Source organism: Ursus arctos, unplaced genomic scaffold (genome assembly GCF_023065955.2).
Source record: "Ursus arctos isolate Adak ecotype North America unplaced genomic scaffold, UrsArc2.0 scaffold_24, whole genome shotgun sequence".
NCBI lineage: Eukaryota > Metazoa > Chordata > Mammalia > Carnivora > Ursidae > Ursus > Ursus arctos.
Genome location: NW_026622919.1, coordinates 43,013,146 through 43,035,271, shown reverse-complemented (window position 1 = coordinate 43,035,271; position 22,126 = coordinate 43,013,146). Strand labels below are relative to the sequence as shown.

Sequence of the window (22,126 nt, the reverse complement as noted above, 5' to 3'; positions counted from 1 at the left end):
GAAAAGTGTCTCCTTGTAACCCGGAACCTTTTGCTTACTCGACGTATTCCGTTGTATGAACATACACCGCAGACACTGCAGTCCCTTCAACATATGGCTGTTGTGAATAAAACTGCCGTGACCATGCTCGTTTTTGGACCTATGTTTTCATCTCTCTCGGACGAGTATCTAGTGGTACTGCCTTGTGGGTTCATCGTGCGTCTCCCTGATACTCATGACGCGGAACACCGTTCACTGTGCTTATTTTACATCCGTGGATCTTCCTTTGTGAAGTGTCGTTCAAGTCTCTTGTGCATTCTTATTTTATTTTCAGAAGATTTTATTTATTTAGAAAGAGCAGGGGAAGAGGCAGAGGGAAAGGGAAAGAGAATCTCAAGCAGGCTCTCTGCGGAGCGTGGAGCCTGACACAGGGCTCCGTCTCACAACCCTGAGATCATGACCTGAGCCAAAATCAAGGGTTGGACGCTTAACCGACTGAGCCGCCCAGGCACCCCCTCTTACCCATTTTTTAAAAAATTTTATTTATCTGAAAGAGAGAGAGCATGAGCTGAGGGGAGGGGCAGAGAGAGAGGGACATGAAGACTCCCTACCAAGCAGGGAGCCTGACATGTGGCTCGATCCCAGGACCCCGAGATCATGACCTGAACCAAAGGCAGACATTTAACACACTGAGCCACCCAGGCGCCCCCCTCTTGCCCATTTTTATTTTTTTTAATTTTATTTGTTTTTTAACATTTTATGTATTCATTTAAGAGAGAGCGAGAGCATGAGCCTGGTGAGAGAGGCAGAGGGAGAAGCAGACTCCCTGCTGAGCAGGGAGCCCAATGCAGGGCTCAATTCCAGGACCCTGGGATCACGACCTGAGCGGAAGGCAGACGCCTAACCCACTGAGCCACCTGGAGCTCCTCTTGCCCACTTTTAATCAGGTTGTTCATCTTCCAGTGTTGACTTGTAGCAGCTCTTTGTATATCCAGCGTGTAAGTCCTTGTCAGATGTAAATGTTTTTTTCAGTCTGTGGATTACATTTTAGTTTCTTAAAAGAGTCTTTAAGAACAGAAGTTTATATATAAGAGAGAGTTTGATGGATTTTTTTCATACATTTTCTATTTCATCTTGTGTCAATTTGGTAAGATATGGTTTTGTGGGTTTTTAAAAAAGATTTTATTTATTTATTTGAGAGAGAGAGAGAGAGAGAGCATGAACAGGGAGAGGAGCAGAGGGAGAGGGAGAGGGAGAAACAGACTCTCCGCAGAGCAGGGAGCCCGATTCAGGGCTCAATCTCAGCACCCCAGGATCATGACCTGAGCTGAAGGCAGACACTACACCGATTGAGCCACCCAGGCGCCCCATAAGATACGTTTTTTGAAGAAATTTTTCCTTTTAACTAAGTTGTCAAATTTACCGGCATAAAATTGTTACTAGTATTACCTTATTATGCTTTTGGTGCCCGTAGACCCTCTATGCAATTGTGACATGGCAATTTGTGCTATTTCTTCATCAACGCAGCTGAGGTTATCAATTTTTTTTCAAAGAATCAAAATTTTGTTTTTAGGGGCGCCTGGGTGGCACAGCGGTTAAGCGTCTGCCTTCGGCTCAGGGCGTGATCCCGGCGTTATGGGATCGAGCCCCACATCAGGCTCCTCCGCTAGGAGCCTGCTTCTTCCTCTCCCACTCCCCCTGCTTGTGTTCCCTCTCTCACTGGCTGTCTCTATCTCTGTCAAATAAATAAATAAAATCTTAAAAAAAAAATTTTGTTTTTACAATGCTCACAATTATTTGTCTGGTTCTATTTCACCAGTACAAAACTTTATTATTTCCTTCCTTCCTCTTACTTCGGGTTTAATTTGCTTATCTTTTTCTAGCTCCTTAAGACGGAAATCTCCATAAGAGGGGTGGTAGAGATGGGGGCTGCTTCATGCAGTTACTAGTAGTTGGGGTTACTTCAGGGTCCCCTTTTTGTTCTTTCAGGCTTCCAACATCTGTGTGATCAATTCTCTGTATGAAATGCCCTCTACTGGAAATATCTAGTATGGTTTGGGCCTTCCTGACTAGACTCTGACTGTTATACACAGTTGATACTAGCATTCTTTTTTTTTTTTTAAGATTTTATTGATTTATTTGAGAGAGAGAGAGAGAACACGCACAAGTGGGGGGAGGGGCAGAGGGAGAGGGAGAAGCAGACTCCTGCTGAGCTGGGAGCCCAATGCAGGGCTCGATCCCAGGACCCTGAGATCATGACCTGAGCCAAAGGCAGACGCTTAACTGACTGAGCCACCCAGTCACCCCATACTAGCATTTTTTAAAGTGTATTCCTTCTTTCTTTTTTTAAATTTAAGATTTATTTATTTTAGAGAGAGAGAGCGTGCAAGCAAAGGGAGGGTTAGAGAGAGGGGGAGAGAATCTTCACATTCCCTGCTGAGCACAGAGCCCAACATAGGGCTCAATCCCAGGACCCTGAGATCATGACCTGAGCTGAAATCAAGAGTGCGATGTTTAACTGACTGAACCATCCAGGTTGCACCTTAAATCGCATTTCAAAAAACGTTAGTCCTACCAAATGCTCACATGTTCTCTGGTCCAATGACTTTGGAAAACGCTAGAGTAGATTCTCCCTTTTGAAGATTCTTAATGCACGTTACCATAGTAAAAGCTATGGTAGCTTATTGTACAGCAAATCTTTACTCCCTGCCCCCCATTTTCGTGGGGGAAGTATGGTTCCCTGACCCACTGCCGTTAGCTTTGACCGTGCGACTTGCTTTGGCCAATAGGACATGCATGAAAATGACTGGGTGGCAGTAGGGCAGACTTTAAGAGGTATTGTATGTTTCTACTTGCTCCTCTGGGATCCTTGACCTTCTCCATGAGAAGAACGTGTCCCAGATGACCTCTCCAACCTGCTTCAGAGACAGACGGAACAGCCTGAACTCAGCACCTAGCCTTGGGCAGAACTGCCCTGTCAGACCTATACATTTTCACACAAGAAATAAATGCTTGCTGCTGTGTGCTGCTACGAATTTGTGGTTGTTATGCAGCAAAAGCTGACTAATGCAGGTGTTCCATGAAGCTTTTCATTTTCCCAAACTTATTTGATCGTGGAACCTTTCTTCCCAAAGAAAGAACTTTGGGAAGTAGTGTTATGAATAAAACACTTTGTACTGATTATGCCCTAAAATAAAAATATTAGAATTCAATTTTGAGAAGAGGTATTTCTTGCAATTAAGATTTGTTACCTAATTAATAGAGTCATTCCCTTCTGACATTTCTGGGAAGTTAACCAAAATGGCTTCCTACAATTTATCATATTGTCAATTACACCTACTACGTTTTCTCTTGAGGTGCGGGCTTAATCTGATACGCATAGAAAGGTATTTTTTGAGGGAAAACTGAAAAATTATTAGTTTTGGGGAGCCTGGGTGGCTCAGTCAGTTAAGTGTCTGTCTTCGGCTTAGGTCATGATTCCAGGGTCCTGGGATCGAGGCCGACATTGGGCTCCCTGCTCAGCGGGGAGCCTGCTTCTCCCTCTCCCTCTGCCTGCCACTCTGCCTGCTTCTGCTCTCTCTGTCAAATAAATAAATAAAATCTTTAAAAAAAATATTAGCTTGAACACGTTTGCTTCACTCTATACACACACGCACACAAAATTGTAGCTTTAATCTACACGTTTTAAATATTTTTCCAACATAACCTTGGAACTGCTATTAGCTTATTCATTTTATGGGAAATACTATAAAACCTAAGTGGCATGTTGTCATCCCAGCCAGCCAAATTGGACTTAATTTCTTTTAAAAAGGGACTGGCTTAAATACACACACACACACACACACACACACACACACACACACACACACACACACTAATATGCATTCCCGGGACATATTTAAGTTGTAAATCAAAGACTAACAGATAAGGCACAGAGCCTTGCCCTGAATTTGACATTTGAATGAAATAAGATGCCTTCACTTTGGATAATTCTTATCAATTCTTCTCTTATCAACACTTTGCCCAAAGGGACTTTCCTTCAGGGAAGACAACGGTCTGAGACTGAAGAGACTGTAGGTATTGAAAGAATAGTGTTATCACTCCAACTGCCTTACCTTGAGATATTGGAAGTAAGAATTTCCCAACACAGGTCAATCTTGCTTCTGACCGCAGGCTTGATTCTTGACAAAAGTACGTGTAGCACACTGATAGACATGGAGCCCTACAGTGGGGTCCTGGCACCCTGATACCAGTGTTTCTAACTGTCCCTTTGGCCAGTGCCTATAGGTTTGGCCAGCCCGGAGCAATGTCCCATAATAAAATAAGGATGTGTTAGACTCACAATGCATTTCTTCTGCAAAATGGGAGAAAGGCAATTTGAAACAGGAGGTGGGAAGGAAGAACTGGACCAGTCATAATTCCTGGGTAGGTAAGTTTTAGCAAAGAGGACACGTTGCATCTGGGAACAAATTCCCTAAAACTCTCTGTGCTGAGGGGTCCCTGTGAAACCTTCTTGTACCCCAGGGGGATGCGTGCTCCGAAGTATCATAGGATTAAAATACAATCACAGCTTAACGTTTCTCAAGATGAGGTTTTTTCCTCATGTTTCTTCACCAAAACATTATAATTTTATTGTCAAAAAGAGAGGCATCTCTAAGTTTTGTTTCTTTAAAGATAATTTATTGTTAAATGAAGAAGTCACAAAGCAAAATGGAATGGGACAGATGTCAAAGATAAATTTAAAAAATAGTTTTTGTCAAATACCGTGCTGGATTTTCTAAGGTTAGAAACAGGAGAAGAGTCAAATGAAAAGGTAATCTTTCTTTAAAAGGTCTGACTTTGAAAACAACTTTTCTCTGAAAATACAAATCATCCTTCTTACATGAAAGCTATAATTTAAGAGACCCAGAACAAAGACTTTTTAATTAATAAGTAAACGGTATCTCTCAGATAGGCTTAGGAATGGTTGGTTTTAACGAGCTTTAAAATCATCGCTTCCACCTCGTGAACGAACACAAGCCCACCAAGCTCAATGGCCTTTGACCCTTCCCGAAGTGTCCCACTCCGCCTTCTTACGCTCTTACACGTCTTTCCTGTAACTTGCAGCAAAGCAGCTTAGAAGAAAAAGAAAGGATTAGAAAGATTAGAAAGAACTACAGTTAGTTCCCTAGCGAATAACTTAAGATAAAACCTGCTTTTCCATTCGCATTACACATTCGCAATTGCTTACTTCTACTTACTTTACTGAAATATTTCAGATTCTCTCCACACCTAGAATACTTTGTCCCAACTTAACCCAACCCCCCAAACAAACAAATCTCATATGGACACCTCGAAATGCTGCTGTGGACCAAGGCTCTCATATGTGTCTCCTGCCACGCTGCTCACAATATTGTTCGGAGCTCATTCAAGGGTCCCCATTGGGCCAGGGCAAAGCCTTGGGAACTCTCTCAGCATAATTTAAAATTACATTTACCACTTGTCTTAAATGCCAAGATTATGAAATCAGAGAGAAAAAAATCCATTTTTATCAAGAAATGCCACGTAATTTACTCCTCCGAAGGCAGACAGCTTTTGTCACTCTGCATGAGTCCAGAGCGCCCCCTTCACGGGTCCCCGCTGAGCTTCACTATGGGAAACTTGGGACCACGGACCCAGCGAAGGCTGCGTCAAACAGTTAGGGGCATGACAAACTACACATTATGTTAAAGCCGAGGACACCAGCCAGGTTGGCTCTGAGGTCTCCAGTGACTTCAAGTGAGAGATCATCACACCTGCTTTCCTCGGAACAAAAGTCCCTGCTGTGGCTCCAGGGTACCCATCGGGCTATCAACTCTGCTTTCAGGACACATGGAAGCCATCAACAGAAACCCAAAACACATCGGAAATCCGGGTTTACAAGACGCTCGAGCACATGGTCTAATCTGGATGTATTCAAAGGAAATATTCACTGATTGTTCTTTCCAATATTGGAAGAGAAAAAGCCACCTGTCACTGTCTTCATTCAAAAACTTCAGGGATTGGCAGGAGGAAGAAGCATGGGCTGGTGGGGAGGCAGGGTGGGCAGGGGGCTGAGGCCAGAGACAGCCCGGCCCAGCGCAGCCTCTGGCCCCTTCCGCGTCTGAGGCTGGTTCAGCTGAGCTCACGCAGTGTCTTCCACGCGCACCTAACGCCATGACTGTCACTTCCATTACAGTAAGCTCTTACAAGAAACGTGTACCGTCCAACAGTGCCCAAGTTTCGGAGTTTGACTTGTGACATCAATCCCTATCCTGAAGTCACCTTTCCTGCGCCTGGAGGGAGGGGGGGGGGGGCAATTTTCTTGCTTTCCGGCTTAGACTTATGGCACTGGCAGAAGTCCTCCGCGGTGGTGACCAGGTCAAAGTTGACCCGGGGTCCCTGGAGAGGACACCCATCCTGATGGAGCAGGTCACCAGAAACATCTACTTCGGCCTCTCCCAGACGCCGGCCCGTCCTGGGTGTGGCCGGCCCTTCCCACTGGGAGTGAAACCCCGTCATGGAGTCCCCAAAAGTGGTTTCCCTAAGCATTCTTCCAAAATGCTGTTTCTCTCAAAAGGGCCCTCGGCTATGTTCTGCCTTATGAAAAAAATAGGAAAATATTTGGAAACCCCAAAACACATATCAGGAGAGTTACACAAGCCTGTGGAGACATTACCAGATGCCAAGGGTTCAAGGCACTTTGCCAGAGCCCAAGCTGGGACTCAACTGGTGGAAAGACCCAGAACTGAAGCCATGGCTCTCATACTGGCCGCTGGTGGACGTGAGTCTCCTGAAGAGAGGGGAGAACAGGGTGAACCTTTTCTCTTTTTTTAAAAAAGTCATCTTCTATAGCGGTTTGGGGTTTTTTGATATGAAAAGGACTTAGGAAATTCCAAGAGTCTTGGTGAACAGAAAATACAAATGGAAATGGAAATAAATGACGGAATGGAACTCAGCTCTCCACATATTGGACCCATAGGGATGTCGCAGCTTACGGAACCAGCACCGCTGCCGGTGACGACAACCCAGGGCTGGAAGGTCTTACACAACTCACTTCGTCCATCCCAGAGACTTTCTCCACGCTCTTCCTCAGGCTAACTGACCAGTGGCAGAAGAGCCCTCTCCTCCCTCCCGATTTCAAACAGGGGCCATTTTCCTTTTGCCCCAGTTGCCCTTCTACTGGTCATCAAACTGAGACTCTGGGGAAGCCACGCAGCGGTAACGAGAAATACACGCCTTTGGAAACCAACGTGAGCATTTTTAAAAACCCAATTCCCTCCATGATTCTAAGAGGCCATGACATTGTGTTCTTCCCCAGGCGGGGCTCAGAGGCATGGCGAGGCCAGACTCCTCTGGCCGGGGCACAGACGCCCCTCGACGGCGCGGAAGAGCCGGTCCGAGCCCCGGGGCTCCCGTCAGCACTCATCCGAGAGGCCGTCACCGCCCGGCAGCTCTGCGGCTTCCAGCTCCACGCTGGACAGGAACCTCCTCAGCGTCTTGCGGCAGTTGTAATCCAGCGTGGTGGTGTAGACGGTCTTGGGGTACTTGGGGTAGACGATGGTGGTGCTGAGGAAGCGGCTGGGCTTGTGGCGGGGCTCGAAGCGCACTTCGGCCTTGTAGCTGCGCCAGGTGCAGTTGGGGACGCAGGTGACCGTCTGGCTGCAGGAGGCCACGGCCAGGCCCAGGGGCAGGTGGACGTCGTCGATGAAGTGCCGCTCGGAGTCGTACCTGACCGACGACGTGTACCTGGGCGGAGAGAGAAGGCAGCACGGAGCCGGTCCCCTGAGCCTGGGGCGCAGCGGTCCCCGGCGGGCCCTTGATGCTCTCGTGGGGCAAACCTGCAGACCGGGGGCTGTGGTCGGAAGCGGCACAGAGCTGCCGAAGCGCTTACGGCCGGTACTGTCGGAAGCACTTTCTCTCCAGGACCTAACTGAACTGAACCAGCCACCCCGGGACGGGACATGGCGGGGCAGAGGTCAAGGTCACAGTGGGAGTGAGCCGTGGGGCTGGGATTTACGTGCAGGTGTGCAAGACGGCCCCGTTCGCCCTGCACGCACCGCTGCTCGTGGCAGGCAGCGCCCCGGAGGCCGCGCCCCTGCGTGAAAGCTCGGACAGCCTGCTCGGGCTACTTCTCCAAGCCTCGGTTCCTCTTTCTGTGAACCAAGCCCAGAAGGAACTGAGCAGGGTTCACGCGCAGCAAGGGGTAGAAGTCAGTGGCCGAACAAGGCGGTTTAGCCGCTCACTAGGGTTCAGTGCTCGGTTTTTTCTGTCCCCTGAAGTCACCATCAGCTGGCTTTCTTTTTTTCAATGTAAGCTCTCTGCCCAACTTGGGGCTGGAACTCACGACCCTGAGATCAAGGGGTGCGTGCTCTACCGACTGAGCCAGCCAGGCGCCCCCACTGTGGGCTTTTTAATGACAGGATGCCAGAACCCAGAAATTCTTAAAGTTCAGTAACACCGAGTACTAGTACTTGGTCCCCCTTGGCCTTTGGTGTAGAGACCCTCAAACCAGAGACTTGGAGATCTGACCTCATCAATCAGAGCCAATTACCATCTTGATTCCCATAAAATAAATTAACTTCCACGTTCCTCAGCAGCTACTTTACTTTTTTTTTTTTTTAAGTCTTTCTTTGGTCATTTGGGATCTTTTTTTAAATTTTTTTAAATTTTATTTTAATGTAAGCAAAGCATTAGTTCATTTTATTGAGTAATTATTACAGCTTCATACAGCATCCCACAGCTGCCCCCACCAGCCCCTACCCACGGGTCAGGGAGTAAGAATTAGCATTCTTTTCAGTGGATCGGATGGATGATGGAAACGTCTATTCTGCTTAAGCAAGTAGGTAAGAGGCTGGTGGAAGCTAATGTCATAAAGTCATGTCCTCATTTTGTTCAAAATACAAGTTCTGCAGGAATAAAGGACTGCACTGCTCACCTCCAAACCGGTGAACTGCCTTTGTTCCCATCAAAGGGCCTTTTGTGTTAAGGGAACTGAAACTTCAGCAAAAAACCCCACCAGCTACCAAAAGTAAAATTCCTTTCCCTGAAGAGACAGATATTTAATAGAGGCTCTCAATGGATCTCTGCCCCCAGGTAATCCTGGCTGAGATAAATTCCCAAAGGAAGAATGGTACTGGCCCAGTGAAACTGTAAAATGAGACAAGGTTATAGCACCTTGAAGCAGGGGTGGGGCAACGGGGGAAGCAGCTTCTGGAAAGAGGAATTATTTCATTACGAAACCGTACATACTACTGGCCATGGTGTGCAAAGGCAGAAAGTGCAAAACGCAAGTTGCAGGACGTTACTACAACATGATCTTGCTTTTATTTCAAAAGGCGTGCCTATGTATTTAATTGGTTAGAATACACAAACCCAAACTGGTACCCAACAAACTATGAATAGTCTTTGGCACACTTTTGTGATTAACTCATTTTTTAAAAAATAACAAGCATTCATTTCTGGAATAAACAATGAGAAAATGAAAAACTCCAATCACATCTGGGCCTGCTGTATTTACCTTACTTCCGTCGGTGGTAAGGGGTCAAACTCCACTCCTTCGCCAAAGGACAGGGGGCACAGCCTCGGCGAGCAGGCAAAGGCCAGGGGGCAGGGGAGAGACGCCGGGTTCTGTGAGGATGGAGAAGGCAGTTAGACCACAGGCCAGGCTGGCGCATGCCCCGCAGAGGTCCCGGCTCTGAGCAGCCGGCGGATGGGCCCGACTGTGACTTGTGTCGTCCTCCTGGGAATGATGCCAGAGAAAAGGCGCCCACAGCACGGTCAGAGCTCTGGATGGAGAGCCGCGAGGTCTGGGTCACATCGCATGCCCCGTTACCTCGTCTGTACACCAAGGGGGATGCCTCCTTCCTGTGCTGAGGTTTTGCGAGAGGCTAAGGGGCGCAGCGTCAGGACCCCGGCGAGCCCCCGGGGCTGTTGCACCATCCCCCAGCAAGGCCGTGAGAAAACCTCGATGAACTGGGGCTTCACTAACCAGAACCCGCAATTATGTGTCCCGCAACCCTGTCATTGCCTCAGCAACACTCAGAAAAGGGCAGAATGAAAAAATTCTACCAGAAATTTGTTCACACTGAAGATTTAGTGGGACTCCCCCTGCCCTTCTCTGCCTCCAGGACAGCCAGACTGACACCCGGCCGAGACGGAGGGGCCACAGACTCACTGGGAAGGTGAACTCCAAAACGTTCTCTACACCACCTTCCACTACTCAGCAAACTCAAAGAACCAGAGCACGGCATCCCTAGAGGTTAACTGGCTTCTAGCCCAGAGGAAGGTCCGCACATCCCGATTCATCAAGTAGCCTGAATAAGGGGCGGTTCTGTCCTAGACACAGGTGCTACTTTTCACCTGACTTAACTGGAATCGGGCTTCTGGGTTAAGTGTTCAGCAGGGAGCCCTTCGGGTTCCTGGGTTTCCTGGAGATCTGTCATTTTCTTTGCCTAATTTGAGAGCAGAACCCACACTTGGGCCAGGATGTGGCGGTGGCAGCCCCGCCCCCACGTCTTCCAGGGTAGAGAAGGAGGCAGACAGTTTCAGACTCTTACGTGTTACCAGAACAGGTGTCAGGTGAGGGCGTAGGGTGGAAATACAAAGTCAAAGGGGACCTGGGGAGGTGAGGGAGGGGCAAAGTGTCCTCAGGGTCCAGCTCCTGACCTTGGGTGGAGGGCTGAAGAAGCCCTGGCTGGGGGAGGGGCTGTGGCTGGGTGGTCTGCGGATGGGGGCCGGGGAAGGTGTGGGCACTGGCTGCTGCCGGGCTGTTGGAAACAGCCCCCGAGTACTGACAGTGGGCCCTGCTCTGCCCCCAGCCCCCTGGCTACCAGACACTCAACCTAGGGAGCACCTTCGGGCAGTCCTGGGAGCTGCGGGATGACAGCAGGAGGGGAGGCGGACAACTGTTCCACACTCACACGGCGGCCAGGAAGCCACACAAGCACTCAGTTCTCTTGCCTCTGGCTTACTGGCTCCCTCCTCCCTGCCCACCCAACAGACACTCCCTGGGCACACACTTCAGCCCAGGTGCAGGCTGGAGATGGGACAGGCATCAGGAATGACAACACACATGAACAAGGTGCCACCAGGGAATGGGCACCAAGCCACCGATTTTGGCATGGCTCTGGAAGCATCAAGGAAGATTTCCCAGAGGAGGTGACGAGTTGGGCTTGAAGGGCCAGCAGGGCTCTGATAGAGAGGTCAAAAAGGCAGCTGTAGGAGGGGATGGGCTCAGAGGGAAACGGCACACGAGGCAGAAGAGCAATATTGGAGGCACCCTGTACGTATCTGCCTGTGGTCACGGAGACGAGGCTAGAAGGGCCCGACAGCAAGGGTTCTGAAGGCCAAGGTGAAGCAAGCGCAGCCTTCCAGTGGGAATGAGAGGGCACCGAGGTCCCGGAGACGGGGTCAGTGGGTCAAGAATTCCACGCCTATCAACGTGCACAGGTCGTTAAGGAACAGCAGCTGCCACTGACTACTTCACCCTAGGGGAGAGGGCTGTACATCCCCATCCCCAAGGGGGCGGGAGGGGGGCTGAGAGCCCCACTTTGAGCCTTGGCTGTAGACAGGATGTGGCTTCCCCTGAGCGCTAGGTAAAGGCAATAAACACCACCACCAGAGCTATTCCTAAGGCAAAAAACACTAGGTGTTTTTTCTTTAAATAAAAACTTTGAAATAAAATAAAAGGATTCCTTTTTGAAAGGTTCCACCCATCTAAAGTCCTCCCACCCACCAAGTGCCAGACAAGGGTTAGGTGACAGGAGAAGGGGGGGGCACCAGGAGGCCGGAGGCTCATGGGGTTAACTTTTCTCCAAGGTCCCCTCCCACACCACTAACACGGTCCCCAAAGGCTGGCCCCACTTGCTCTCTGAATCAGGGAGCTGAAGCACACACACCCTTCTCCCCAAGACCAGCCAGGAGGGGGCGAAGACCGGGGTGCCAGGCCCGCAGGACAGAGAAGGCTGGGGTTCCTTCTCGGTGTCCCGGGCCCCTCTCCCGCCCGGCCCGGGCAGGAATGTGGCCGAGCCGCAGCCTGGCAGCCCCGGGCGCCGCCACCCCAAAGAGAGAAGGCGGGGGCTCGCCTCTCCCGGGGCTCTCGCGCCTCCTAGGCGATGACAATTTTCCAGCCACCGGCTCCAGCTGGCCAGGCTCTCGCCGCGCTCCCGCCCCGGGCTCCCCGCGATGGCCACGCCGTCCCGACGGGCGGGTGGCGGCGCCGACGGCGCGCCGGAGCGGGCCCGCAAGGCTGGCGGTGGTCCCTGGGGAACCGGCTGCGGGTGGGATGGGGAGGGAAGGGGCCTGAGCGGGGCCACTCACCGGGGCCGCGGGGGTCGCCGCCGCGTCGGGCTCCAGCGTCCCGGGGGCCGGCGCGCGCTCCCCGCCGCTGCCGCCGCCCCCGGCCGCCGCGAGCCCCCAGTGACTGGGGCTGGGGCTGGGGGGCAGCCCCGAGTCCGGACTGTCCAGGACGCCGTCGCCCTTCTTCTTCGTGTCCACGAGCTCGGGCACATCCTGCAGGCTCAGCCGGCCCACCATGGCTGTTAGCACGCCGGGGCCGGGGCCGGGGGCCGGGGGCCGCGGGCGAGCGAGGGGCGCGAAGGGCGCACACGCGGGCCGGGCCGCTGCCCACCCGGCCGCCCTCCCTGCCTGCTGCCCGCGCGCCGTCCGGGTCTCGCCGGCCGCCGCGCTCCCGGCCCCGCCCTCCGCCCCGCCCCGCCCCGCCCCGCCCGGCGCGCGGGGACCGACCCGCACCGGCCGAGCCGCGAGGCCCGGCGCCAGGGGCCGCTGCGCTCCCGCCGTGCGCTGCCCGCGCCCCCGTCCTCACTGCAGCCCTGCCCGCCTCGAGCGGCCGATCCGGGCGCCCTAGGGGCGCCGGGGGAGGGGGGCCGTTTCGCAGCGAGAGGGAAAGGCACCCCAGCCCCGCCGCAGCCCCGCTCCCCGCGCCCTGCTACAGGTGGACGCGGGACCCTACTCGCACCAGGCTCCTGATGGCGCCTTGGCCCCTGGCCCTGGCCCGGCAGAGCCCGGCGGGCCCTGGTCTGGGGAGCCAGAGTGGAGCCCCGGCCTGCAGAAGCCTGGGGAGCGGGCCGAACCCAGCGAGCAAACAACTGGAAATTATTAATAGTTAATGCGCCTCGTATGGCTCCAGCCGCCTTTTGGCTCGGCAGTGCGGGCTGTCAGTGTGTCTCCGGCTCTCATTTCTACCCCGGAGGAAAAGAGGACCTACTCCGAGTATCCTCAGGGGATTCCAGGAGGGGGACACACATCACTCCCTGGTCTGGCTGCTCAGCTGAACGGGCTGTGACCACACCAGAGAGGGAAATTCTGCAGTGGGCGCAGACTGGGACCTCGAACGACATGAGCTCAGCAGGCTGCCCACGGGCTGTCTCATGGGCCAGGGGCTCCTGGTGGGAACCACAGCTTTTCATTTATGGGAAATCCTGTCTAAAAACCAGATTGGGGGAGTCCTCCCTTCTTTAGTTTGACAGAGAGGCTTCATCTCAGTGGGAGCTCGGTTCAGTAGCTGTCAGCCGTGGAGCTGGGCTATTCTCAAATCTAGTATTTTGCTCACAAAGCCCTTCATGATTTTCAGTAAATACTGGAAGCTCCCACCCCCACCAGCCATCCTCCTCTGGGAGTTTCTGATGGGTGTTTAGCTCAGGGCTTCAAGATGGAGCTGTGCCCAGACCTAGCTGGCAGGTGCCAGCTCGGAGAGGCGTTGTGCCCTGGCTAGATGAGAGGTGGGCTCTGTGCGTGCCCCACAACGGCAGCCCAGTCTACATCCTGGCAAAAACAGGTCCCGGTGCTTGGGACCTGTTAAAGTCAGAATTTAGAGTGGGTCAATTTTAGAGGTCTCCCAGCAAAGTTCAGCCCTCCTACTTTCTTCACTCATCATTTTGAAATAACAGAAAAGGAACTTGACTTGGTCCAAGTCACATAACTGGTACGAGGCAGCTTGCCTTGGATCTTTCCCTTCACTGGAAAATAAAACCTGGCACATGCCCGTATACTGGGAGGTCGCTCATTCATTTAGGGCCTGTGGGAATGGATACAAAGTCAACAGGGCACAGTCTTGGATCAGTGGTTAGTGCAAGGATGTACTGTTTGCAGTGGGCCTTAGAAGTTGAGCCAAGTAGGTGGCTATTCCTTCCTGCCCATGCTGATCCCACCACCTGCACATCCCAGGCTGCCTTCATCATGGGGCATCACAGGAGGAATGGCCACGCTCTTGGGGTTGTGGAAAGGGTGGTCTGTTGGCAGTGGGAGGACTTGGCGCCCTGGAGGCAATTTACCCCCCAGCATTGCCAGGTAGATCCTAAGAACCCTTCGAGTAGAGATTAGGCAGGACTTTCTGAACCCAGAGGACATCCTGGGGCCTCAGCCAAGAAAACTGCCAAGGAGTTCCTGAAGCATAAGCCACTGGCCCACCGTGGCCTCCTTCCCCACAGAGAAACCCAGCATTGATACACACAGAAGAAACTGGAGGGGCTCGAAGGGGAATCCAGCCCCAGGTCTGGACCCTGATGGAGAAGCAGAGTTGGTGACCATGGTCCCATCCAGATTCCCCTGAAGCAGGTGCTCCCTCTCCATAAGCCGCACCAAACTCGGATCTTCCACTGACTCCCAGCCAATTGAAAGACACGGAGGAGGGACCCCAGGTTTGTACCTTCCTGTCAGACTGTCTGCGAAGAGCTCAAAGAGAAGTCCGAGCCGACTGGAAGCCACATGGGGACCAAGGAGAAGGTGGGGAATGTCCTGCCTGCTCTGGCATCTCCACCAGCTCCTGGCGCTGCCGGTGGAGACGGGCAGAGACGCTCTTACAGCGGCAGTTATCCAACTTCGACCTGCCCATGTGTCCTTGTGAGTGTGAGGGCAGAGGGGCGTCCTCTGTCGCTACAAGGGAGCCATGCGGCTCAGCCTGGAAGTCAGCTGTGTCTGCTGGGCCCGAGCAACGAGTTCATACTGTCAGCTCTACGGACGTGTCGTCCTTTGGAAGAGCCCATTGCCGGCGCTCCCTGCTGTCCTCGTCTTATTCCAGACTGCTTTCCCAAGGATGCTTGTTTAAAATAATCTCTAAGCAGAGCTGGGGAAGGATGATGGCGCCCACCTTCACTCACCCCTGGTCGGGCTCTGAAGACAGGCCTTTTAAGGGGCACGTGCTGGGGCATGCCTAGAAGTCAGCGGGGAGCGCCACAGCACAAGAAAAGCCCCCAGAGCCCGCTGAAGAGTGGCCTCTTCTCCAGGCTGGCCTTTCAGAGCGGGCCAGGGCCATCGTCCCCCTGCCTGGATCATAGAGACCGATGTCCTTACAGGACTTGGCTTCTGGCCTGAGGCCTTTCTCAGCAGGGTCTGAGGAACAAAAGATGCCTAATGTTGATGCCAAGCCTGCATTTTCCCTTTTTCTGCACTAAATTAAGCTGATGCCTGAGTGGGCTTGAGTCACACGGGCCAGGGCAGGCGCCCCCCAAACTGCCACTGCACTACTGTTGTTTTGAAACAGCTTGTCTTCGGTAAACCCAGCCAGACAGCGGATTAAAAACACTGCCGGCTCCAGCACGCTGGCTTGTGGCCCGAGCCCCGGGACACCTTGTCGCCCCAGTCTCTTGGGTCCCGGTGTTCTGGAATTCCTGATACACTGGATTTGCCTTACGGTGGAAGCAGGTCCTCCCTTTCCTTCACCTGCCCCCATACCGAGCCAAACTTTCCAAAAAATTAAACTTTGTTCTGGAAGTATTTTAGGATTAAGATGATAGTTTTCAAAGAACATCGAAAGTGACCTGCCAGATTCAATTAAAAAAAAGGCACTGACTTGAAAAGAGCTACTTGGAAAGGACACCGCTCGCAGGAGTGTGCGCACAGCCGTCGTGAGGTCAGCCTCTGCCCGGGGCCCCTGGCGCCCACAAAGATGGCGTCCACCACCTAGAGCCAGGGGACGCCGACGTTCTGGCTTAGCAATCTCGGGGCGAGATGAGCCAGGGCACATTCTCTGACCTTTCAACTGGGAGACCACCAGGCCGGGTGGAAAGCTCTCTGGTCCAGCCCAGCTGGGGCCACTTAACCTAGAAACGGAATGCAGCTCGGGGTGGAGTCAGCTGGTGTCCCCTGTGTGGAGAGCCCGTGACCCCAGATACAGACTCTATCCTCGTGGGCTCCTATTTGTTCGCTGGCTCCCTAGTTACACAGAAAAGGGCCGTGGCCTCTGCAAAATAAAACCCAGATGGGATTTTGCAAAGAGCTGGGGCACATGGCCTCCTTGGAGCTGCGTCAATACACTTGCACTCCTGGCTCTGCTCTGCGTGCTCACACTGGACAAGGACTTGCAGCCCAGAAAAAGCGCCCTTAGTTGAGCAACTGAAGTTAAGACCCTTGGCTCCTTGGCTGATAGGCGTGATAGCAGGGTGTGCTGTCACTGTCCCTGGGGAACACATGGTGGGTCTGCATGGTCACACTCCAAAGGCCGCTGTGAGACACCAGTGTGTTTCAGGAGCACCCAGGGATTCGGGCCTGCTGGGCCATGTGGGGAGAGATGGTGAGTGGGAGCCCGTGGAGGCGGCCAGTTGGCTCCACAAGGCCGGTCTGAGCCACGGTGTCCCTTCCCAGGAGCCATAGCCCCGAAGTGCATTCCTCTCCTCCCCCAAACTCAAAGCAGAGTAGACGCAGGCTGGAGGCGGCTGTGGTTTGCAGCTATGTACAACTGGGAACTCGCCATACTTGCTTGAAGACATTTACGTGCCTTTGAAGAAATGTTTTTCAGTTTTGAGTCTCTGCTGAACATTAGCCAGGGGTGGGGGAAGAACATGGGGTGAGAGGAGAGGTACCAGAGAAAAACTGTGTCTCATGTTTTCCCACGCCGTATTCCTGCGGGGGGAGGGGGCACTAGAATTTTACTGCCTCTTGCCCAGCACTTTTGCAGGATGACCCCAACCACTGACAAGATTTCTGGAAATCTCCGAAGGCGTCTCTCATGTGCTCATTAATAAAGCTGGTCAGATGCATGGGATGCCTGCAATCAATTTTCCTGTTCCTGCCCCCACTGCCCCTGCCTCTGGTTCTGCGAAGTCGTGTGGCATTGTCCCACCGCGGCCCCCTGGCAGGCTGCCCTTGCTGAGACCACCGTTGGCTCCACCAGGCACCTGGGAGAGGTCTCAGCCATGCCACCGTGGGTATTGTGCCTCTGCCCCTCGCCAGGCACAACCCAAAGCCCTGGGCCAAGTGGCCGACGCTGATAGTGGGGGGAGGTGAATTTGGAGGGTGGTCCTGGAGCAGTGTGGCTTCCTTTATGCTGGCTTCCCGCACTAGGATTCGAATTTGAACTCTGCAGGGCTAGGCCAACAAGCAAATAGTAAAAGAAACACAACCAAAAACCCCTTTGAATTCCCAATCCCTTTCCCCTGAGCCAGACCTAGCCTTCTGCCACTTCTCTGAGGATTTCTCTAAGAGGGTCCCAGGTCCTGTATGGAAAGAGGCTGTCTAGACCAGGGGATGATGGGGATACTCTACTTTGGCCTCAGCTGGGACCTCTGTTCCACCAGACAGCCATCAAAGATCACCCAAATCCCATCTCAACACCTCGTTTTTGTGGTTTTATTGTTGTTGTTTTAAAGATTTTATTTATTTATTTGAGAGAGTAAGCGAGCGAGAGAGAGAGCACGAGCAGGAGGAGAGAGAGAAGCAGGCTCCCCGCTGAGCAGGGAGCCCCACCTGGGGCTCAATCCCGGGACCCTGGGATCATGACCTGAGATGAAGGCAGACGCTTAACCGACTGAGCCTCCCAGGTGCCCCTCAAGGCCCTGTTTCTGAAGACTGAAAGGTATACTTCGATCTCCCAGGGACACCAGCTAACCTCCTTACATCGACGCTGTCTGCCCAGCATGCTTTTGGGGCCAGAGCTGCCAGGTCGGAGAAGGGGCCTTCTGCTGTTAGCGGGCTGTGTTGGAAGCAGGAGTCTCTAGACTGTCGGACATCATCATCTTCCACTCCCCAAGACAGGCTTCTGCACAGGACACGATGCCTGCCTGTCCTTCTACACTCTTGTAATCCAAAGAGCAGTTAACAGAAGCTAGGCCCGGGCCTTTCATCACACACACGAACATTAAAAAATCTGGGCCCTGTGCTCCTAGTTGAAATACTATCTATGGCCTCGTTCCACCAGAAGCGTTTTACCCCTATCCCCAAGGCTGATAGCTCTTACCAAAATCTGTTTTGGATTTGAGCGTCTGCTCTCCCGCAAGACTCATTCATTCGACCAGCACCTACCAAGTGCCTACTGTATGAGATGCAGAGAGTGTGGGAGCACAAAGACAGCTCCACCCAGCCCGGGGAAGGAGGGAGGTGAGGCTTGGGGAAAGACTTCCGGAGGAAGTAGCGAGCGTGCTGATCTTAAAGCACCAAGTAAGACCTAGGCAGGCAAAGAAGGGAGGGGGAGAAGGCGGAGGAGCAACAGGGAAAGGCTGGGAGCTCTGATGGTCTTTGCTTATCACTGAGTAGTGGACCGTCAAGCATCCTCTTTACCAAATGTCAACCTTGGGAGCTTTTTGTGGCCCCACCAGGAAGGCCTCAGACTGCCTCAACTGTAGGGATAAAGGGCATTGTTGGAATCCAATCGTGTCTCCTTGGGTTTGCCTAACAGTCTCGGACTAGATCTTGAGACCTCATGGCAGAGCTTTGGTGGTCACCTCTTTCTCCTCTGGCTTAGCTTCACTGGGTAGAGGGCACTGCAGACATGGCCAAGGCTCCAAGTTCAATCCCTCTGGAGTCAGTTAGTTCCACTGCTGGCCACGCATCTTGCAAAGGCGTTGCCCTGGTGACCAAGGGAAGCAAGAGTTAGGGTGGCTGGCTTAGTTCAGCCATGCTCTTGGCTGGAAATGCCATGTCAAGTACATGGTGACAAGCTCCTAGTTCTCCTCTTCACTTGTGCTGGGGATTGTTTCGTGACTCTGTACCCTGGCAGACAAGAGGTTAATGTTCTTTGAATTTTTTTTAACTTGACTCAATTGAGCTCATGTGCCCCCATTTTCTCTCTATGGAAAACTATCTTGTAACTCAATTTAGTTTCCTCTCTTCTGGAAATGACTAGAGGCTTTGGGTAATTACCAGTCTTGCCCTTCTCTTTTGCCTGCGTGGCATCTGGGGATCACGGCAGCAGGGGTGGGGTGGCTGGGGTGAGGGCCTGGTCGATGGTCATCTTCCTACCCCTCTGGCCTCCACTGAGGTAAAGCTTGTTTTGCTTGGCCAGGGAAGGCTACCGTCTGCTTTTCATACCCAGTGGCCTCCCTTTCTGAATCACAGTTGTCCCAGCGGAAGGGTCTTCCAATGAGCTGGCCCTTTCATTACTTCTGGGAACTCAGGTTGCTTGGGAGCCATCACCTGCCCATGATGGGGTGTGAGGGACCCTGTGGGGTGCACCCTCCCGTAGGTCTGTCTGTCCGGACAACACCCTCAGACACTGTCTCTTCTCCCTCGGGCGCCTTGTTTCTGCCTCCTCTAGGCTTCCCTATGGGGCCTGCTGTCTCCTAGGTTGATCACTGGAGGCAGGCAATGGCTTCTAGGTTAGGATTTCCCTCAAACTTAGGGGGGTACCTCTTATACCCCAGAGAGCTTAGCCCAGGGTGGTGGGGTTCTGGATTTCTTCTCAGTGGCCTTCAGCCTCTAAGCCAAGTCATAGTCCCTCTAGTTTTTCTTTTCCTACATGACAGTCAAAACCCTCTTTCTTTTAAAATGGAAAAAAAATATTTATGTCAAAATGCAGTGTCCCTGGGATGATGGTGTGGCTTGTATGCAAAGTCCTCCAGAATTTTGGCTCTTAAAATGTAAAGGTAGGGGCACCTGGCTGGTTCAGTCAGGAGAGCATCTCGGGGTTGTGAGTTCAAGCCACACGTTGGGTGTAGAGATTACTTAAAAAAATTTAAAGGTACACTTTTAGAATAAGACACAATGCTATCCCAACACTCTTGCACGGACAGCCATGGCTTTCAAGACCTCTCAAGACTTTCCTCTCTGCTACAGAATCACAAAAGTCTATATAATTCCAAAGCTAAGAATTTAAGCTATTACATCTTTATACATTCCCACCTGAGGCCAAGGCATGGAGGATGCCCCGCCTGCTCCTGGAATGCTGGGGAGAGGGAAGAGATAAAGAGGAATAGGAAAGAGGCCCAATTTAATATCAAACTGTTACCTCTCTCATATACAAAGGGTAACCATTGCCTTCATGACGGAACCAACAAAGCACGTCCTCCAGGAACCCTGACCACAAGGGAAGCCGCAGGGCTTTTGCTTAATAAGGAAGCTTTCTTGCTGCAAGGTACAGGCCCGGTTGGGTCACATTTGGTTTTATGCAACGAAACCCGAAGGGGAACTTCTGCTCGCTGGGTTGCTACAAGCAGAGCTGCAACCATATCCTGTAGCTCAAGAAGCAGGGGAAAACATCTAGGGCTCGCAATGTGGAGAGGGGGGCACGCATGCAGTCGACAAGAGGCACAGTAAAACCATCTCTGCGGACGGCAGTTCGGCAGGGGCTAGCAACACTCCGTGTCCTCTAAACAGGAACAGAACAGCGCCAGAAGAGCATCCTGCAAAAAGGTGAGAACAAGTAAGCAAAGATATTTACACACACGGAGTTTCACTGATGAGGTGTTCTAACAGCCAAAAATAAACACATAGACACATAAATAAACCACCTATTTGTATGTGGATAGGGGACTGGCTAAGGAAACAATGATGTATCTGAGCTGGACCATAAAATCACCTGCGGCCATTGAAACAATGAACCGATCTCTAGATACTGAAGAACGAGATGTCCGAGCTCTGTCGTTAGGCTGCAAATATGCGAATAATATGCTTACTATTGCCTTTTTTCCTTTGCGAAAGCCCCTCCCCCCACAGTACGGACACAAATCTAGAAGGGGAACAGGACTTTGGGTATCTTGCCATGTTGTTTTAACTTATTAACAAGAATACTGATATTATACTTAAAAACTATATATTTTATTTTTAAATCATCTCTACACCCAACGTGGGGCTCAAACTCACAACCCAGAGATCGAGAGTCACCTGTTCTACCAACTGAGCCAGCCAGGCGCCCCTGACATTATACTTCAAAAATGAGTATTACGGGGCACCTGAGTGGCTCAGTTGGTGGGGCGTCCAACTCCCGGTTTCGGCTGAGGTCATGATCTAGTCCCATGTCAGGCTCCACACTTGGTGCAGAGTCCACTTGGGACTCTCTCTCCCTCTCTCTCTGCCCCTCCCCCGCTCTAAGTAAACAAAATATTAAAAAAAAAAAAAGAATGCGTATTACTGTTGCAATATTTTATAAGGTAAAGACAATTGAAACATCAGCACAGGAAACACTCAGACCCCTCAGTGTTGCCAGTTACAAGAGAGAGGAGGCCCACTGCAGTGAGCTTTATACCAGTTCCATCTGAGAGACCCTCAGAGCAAGAGGAACTCACTGGGCCCGGCAAGGAGCCCGTGGAGAGGGGCTCTCACATGCTGGGAATCCCCACCTCCCAGGCCTTACTGGGGCTGACCGTCTCTATTTGTTGGGGCAAGTTAGATTTTCTCTTAATAATTAAGAAAAAATTTTTTTTAAGTTTTATTTATTTATTTGACAGAGAGAGAGTACAAGCAGGGGGAGCAGGCAGAAGGAGAGGGAGAAACAGGCTCAGCAGGGAGCCCAATGTGGGGCTCGATCCCAGAACCCTGGGATCATGACCTGAGCCGAAGGCGGACGCTTAACCAATTGAGCCACCCAGGTGTCCAAGAAAATGTTTTATGATCAGCTAACCATAGAGGTTGACAAGGAGAGTTGTCAAGGGTGACTGACTAAGGCTTTGAGATGGAGGACCCAGGGAAGGAAGGTGGGGCCATAGAGAAACAGGGAATTCCAGGAAGGGGGCGAGGTTACCTGGAGGTGTTACCCATGAGCTAAGGATGGGACACGCAGGTAGGCTGGAGTCAGCCGAGGGGGAAGGACACAAACTAAAAATCTGAGAAACTTCAGAAGGCACAGCGGGTATTTACACCTGTGATACATACGTTCTCTGAAGGAGTGTGGAGTGAAAACCTCCGGGCTTGACGACAGTCAAGGGTCAGGACAAGAAGTCAGGGAAGGAGACCAAGAAGTATGGCAGCCGGAAAGCAAGGC

At 52.0% G+C, this 22,126-nt stretch overlaps 1 protein-coding gene across 1 annotated transcript; it reads right to left on the bottom strand.

Annotated features, from left to right (window-relative positions):
• Window positions 1–4,637: 4,637 nt before the first annotated feature.
• On the bottom strand, window positions 4,638–12,612 carry RFLNB (refilin B). Its single transcript, XM_026517816.4, has 3 exons — window positions 12,298–12,612; window positions 9,497–9,606; window positions 4,638–7,725 (listed from the first exon to the last, which is right to left on the bottom strand). Exons 1-3 carry the CDS (start codon window positions 12,511–12,513, stop codon window positions 7,395–7,397), a joined length of 657 nt encoding a protein of 218 aa, XP_026373601.1. The 5' UTR covers window positions 12,514–12,612; the 3' UTR covers window positions 4,638–7,394.
• Window positions 12,613–22,126: the final 9,514 nt, after the last annotated feature.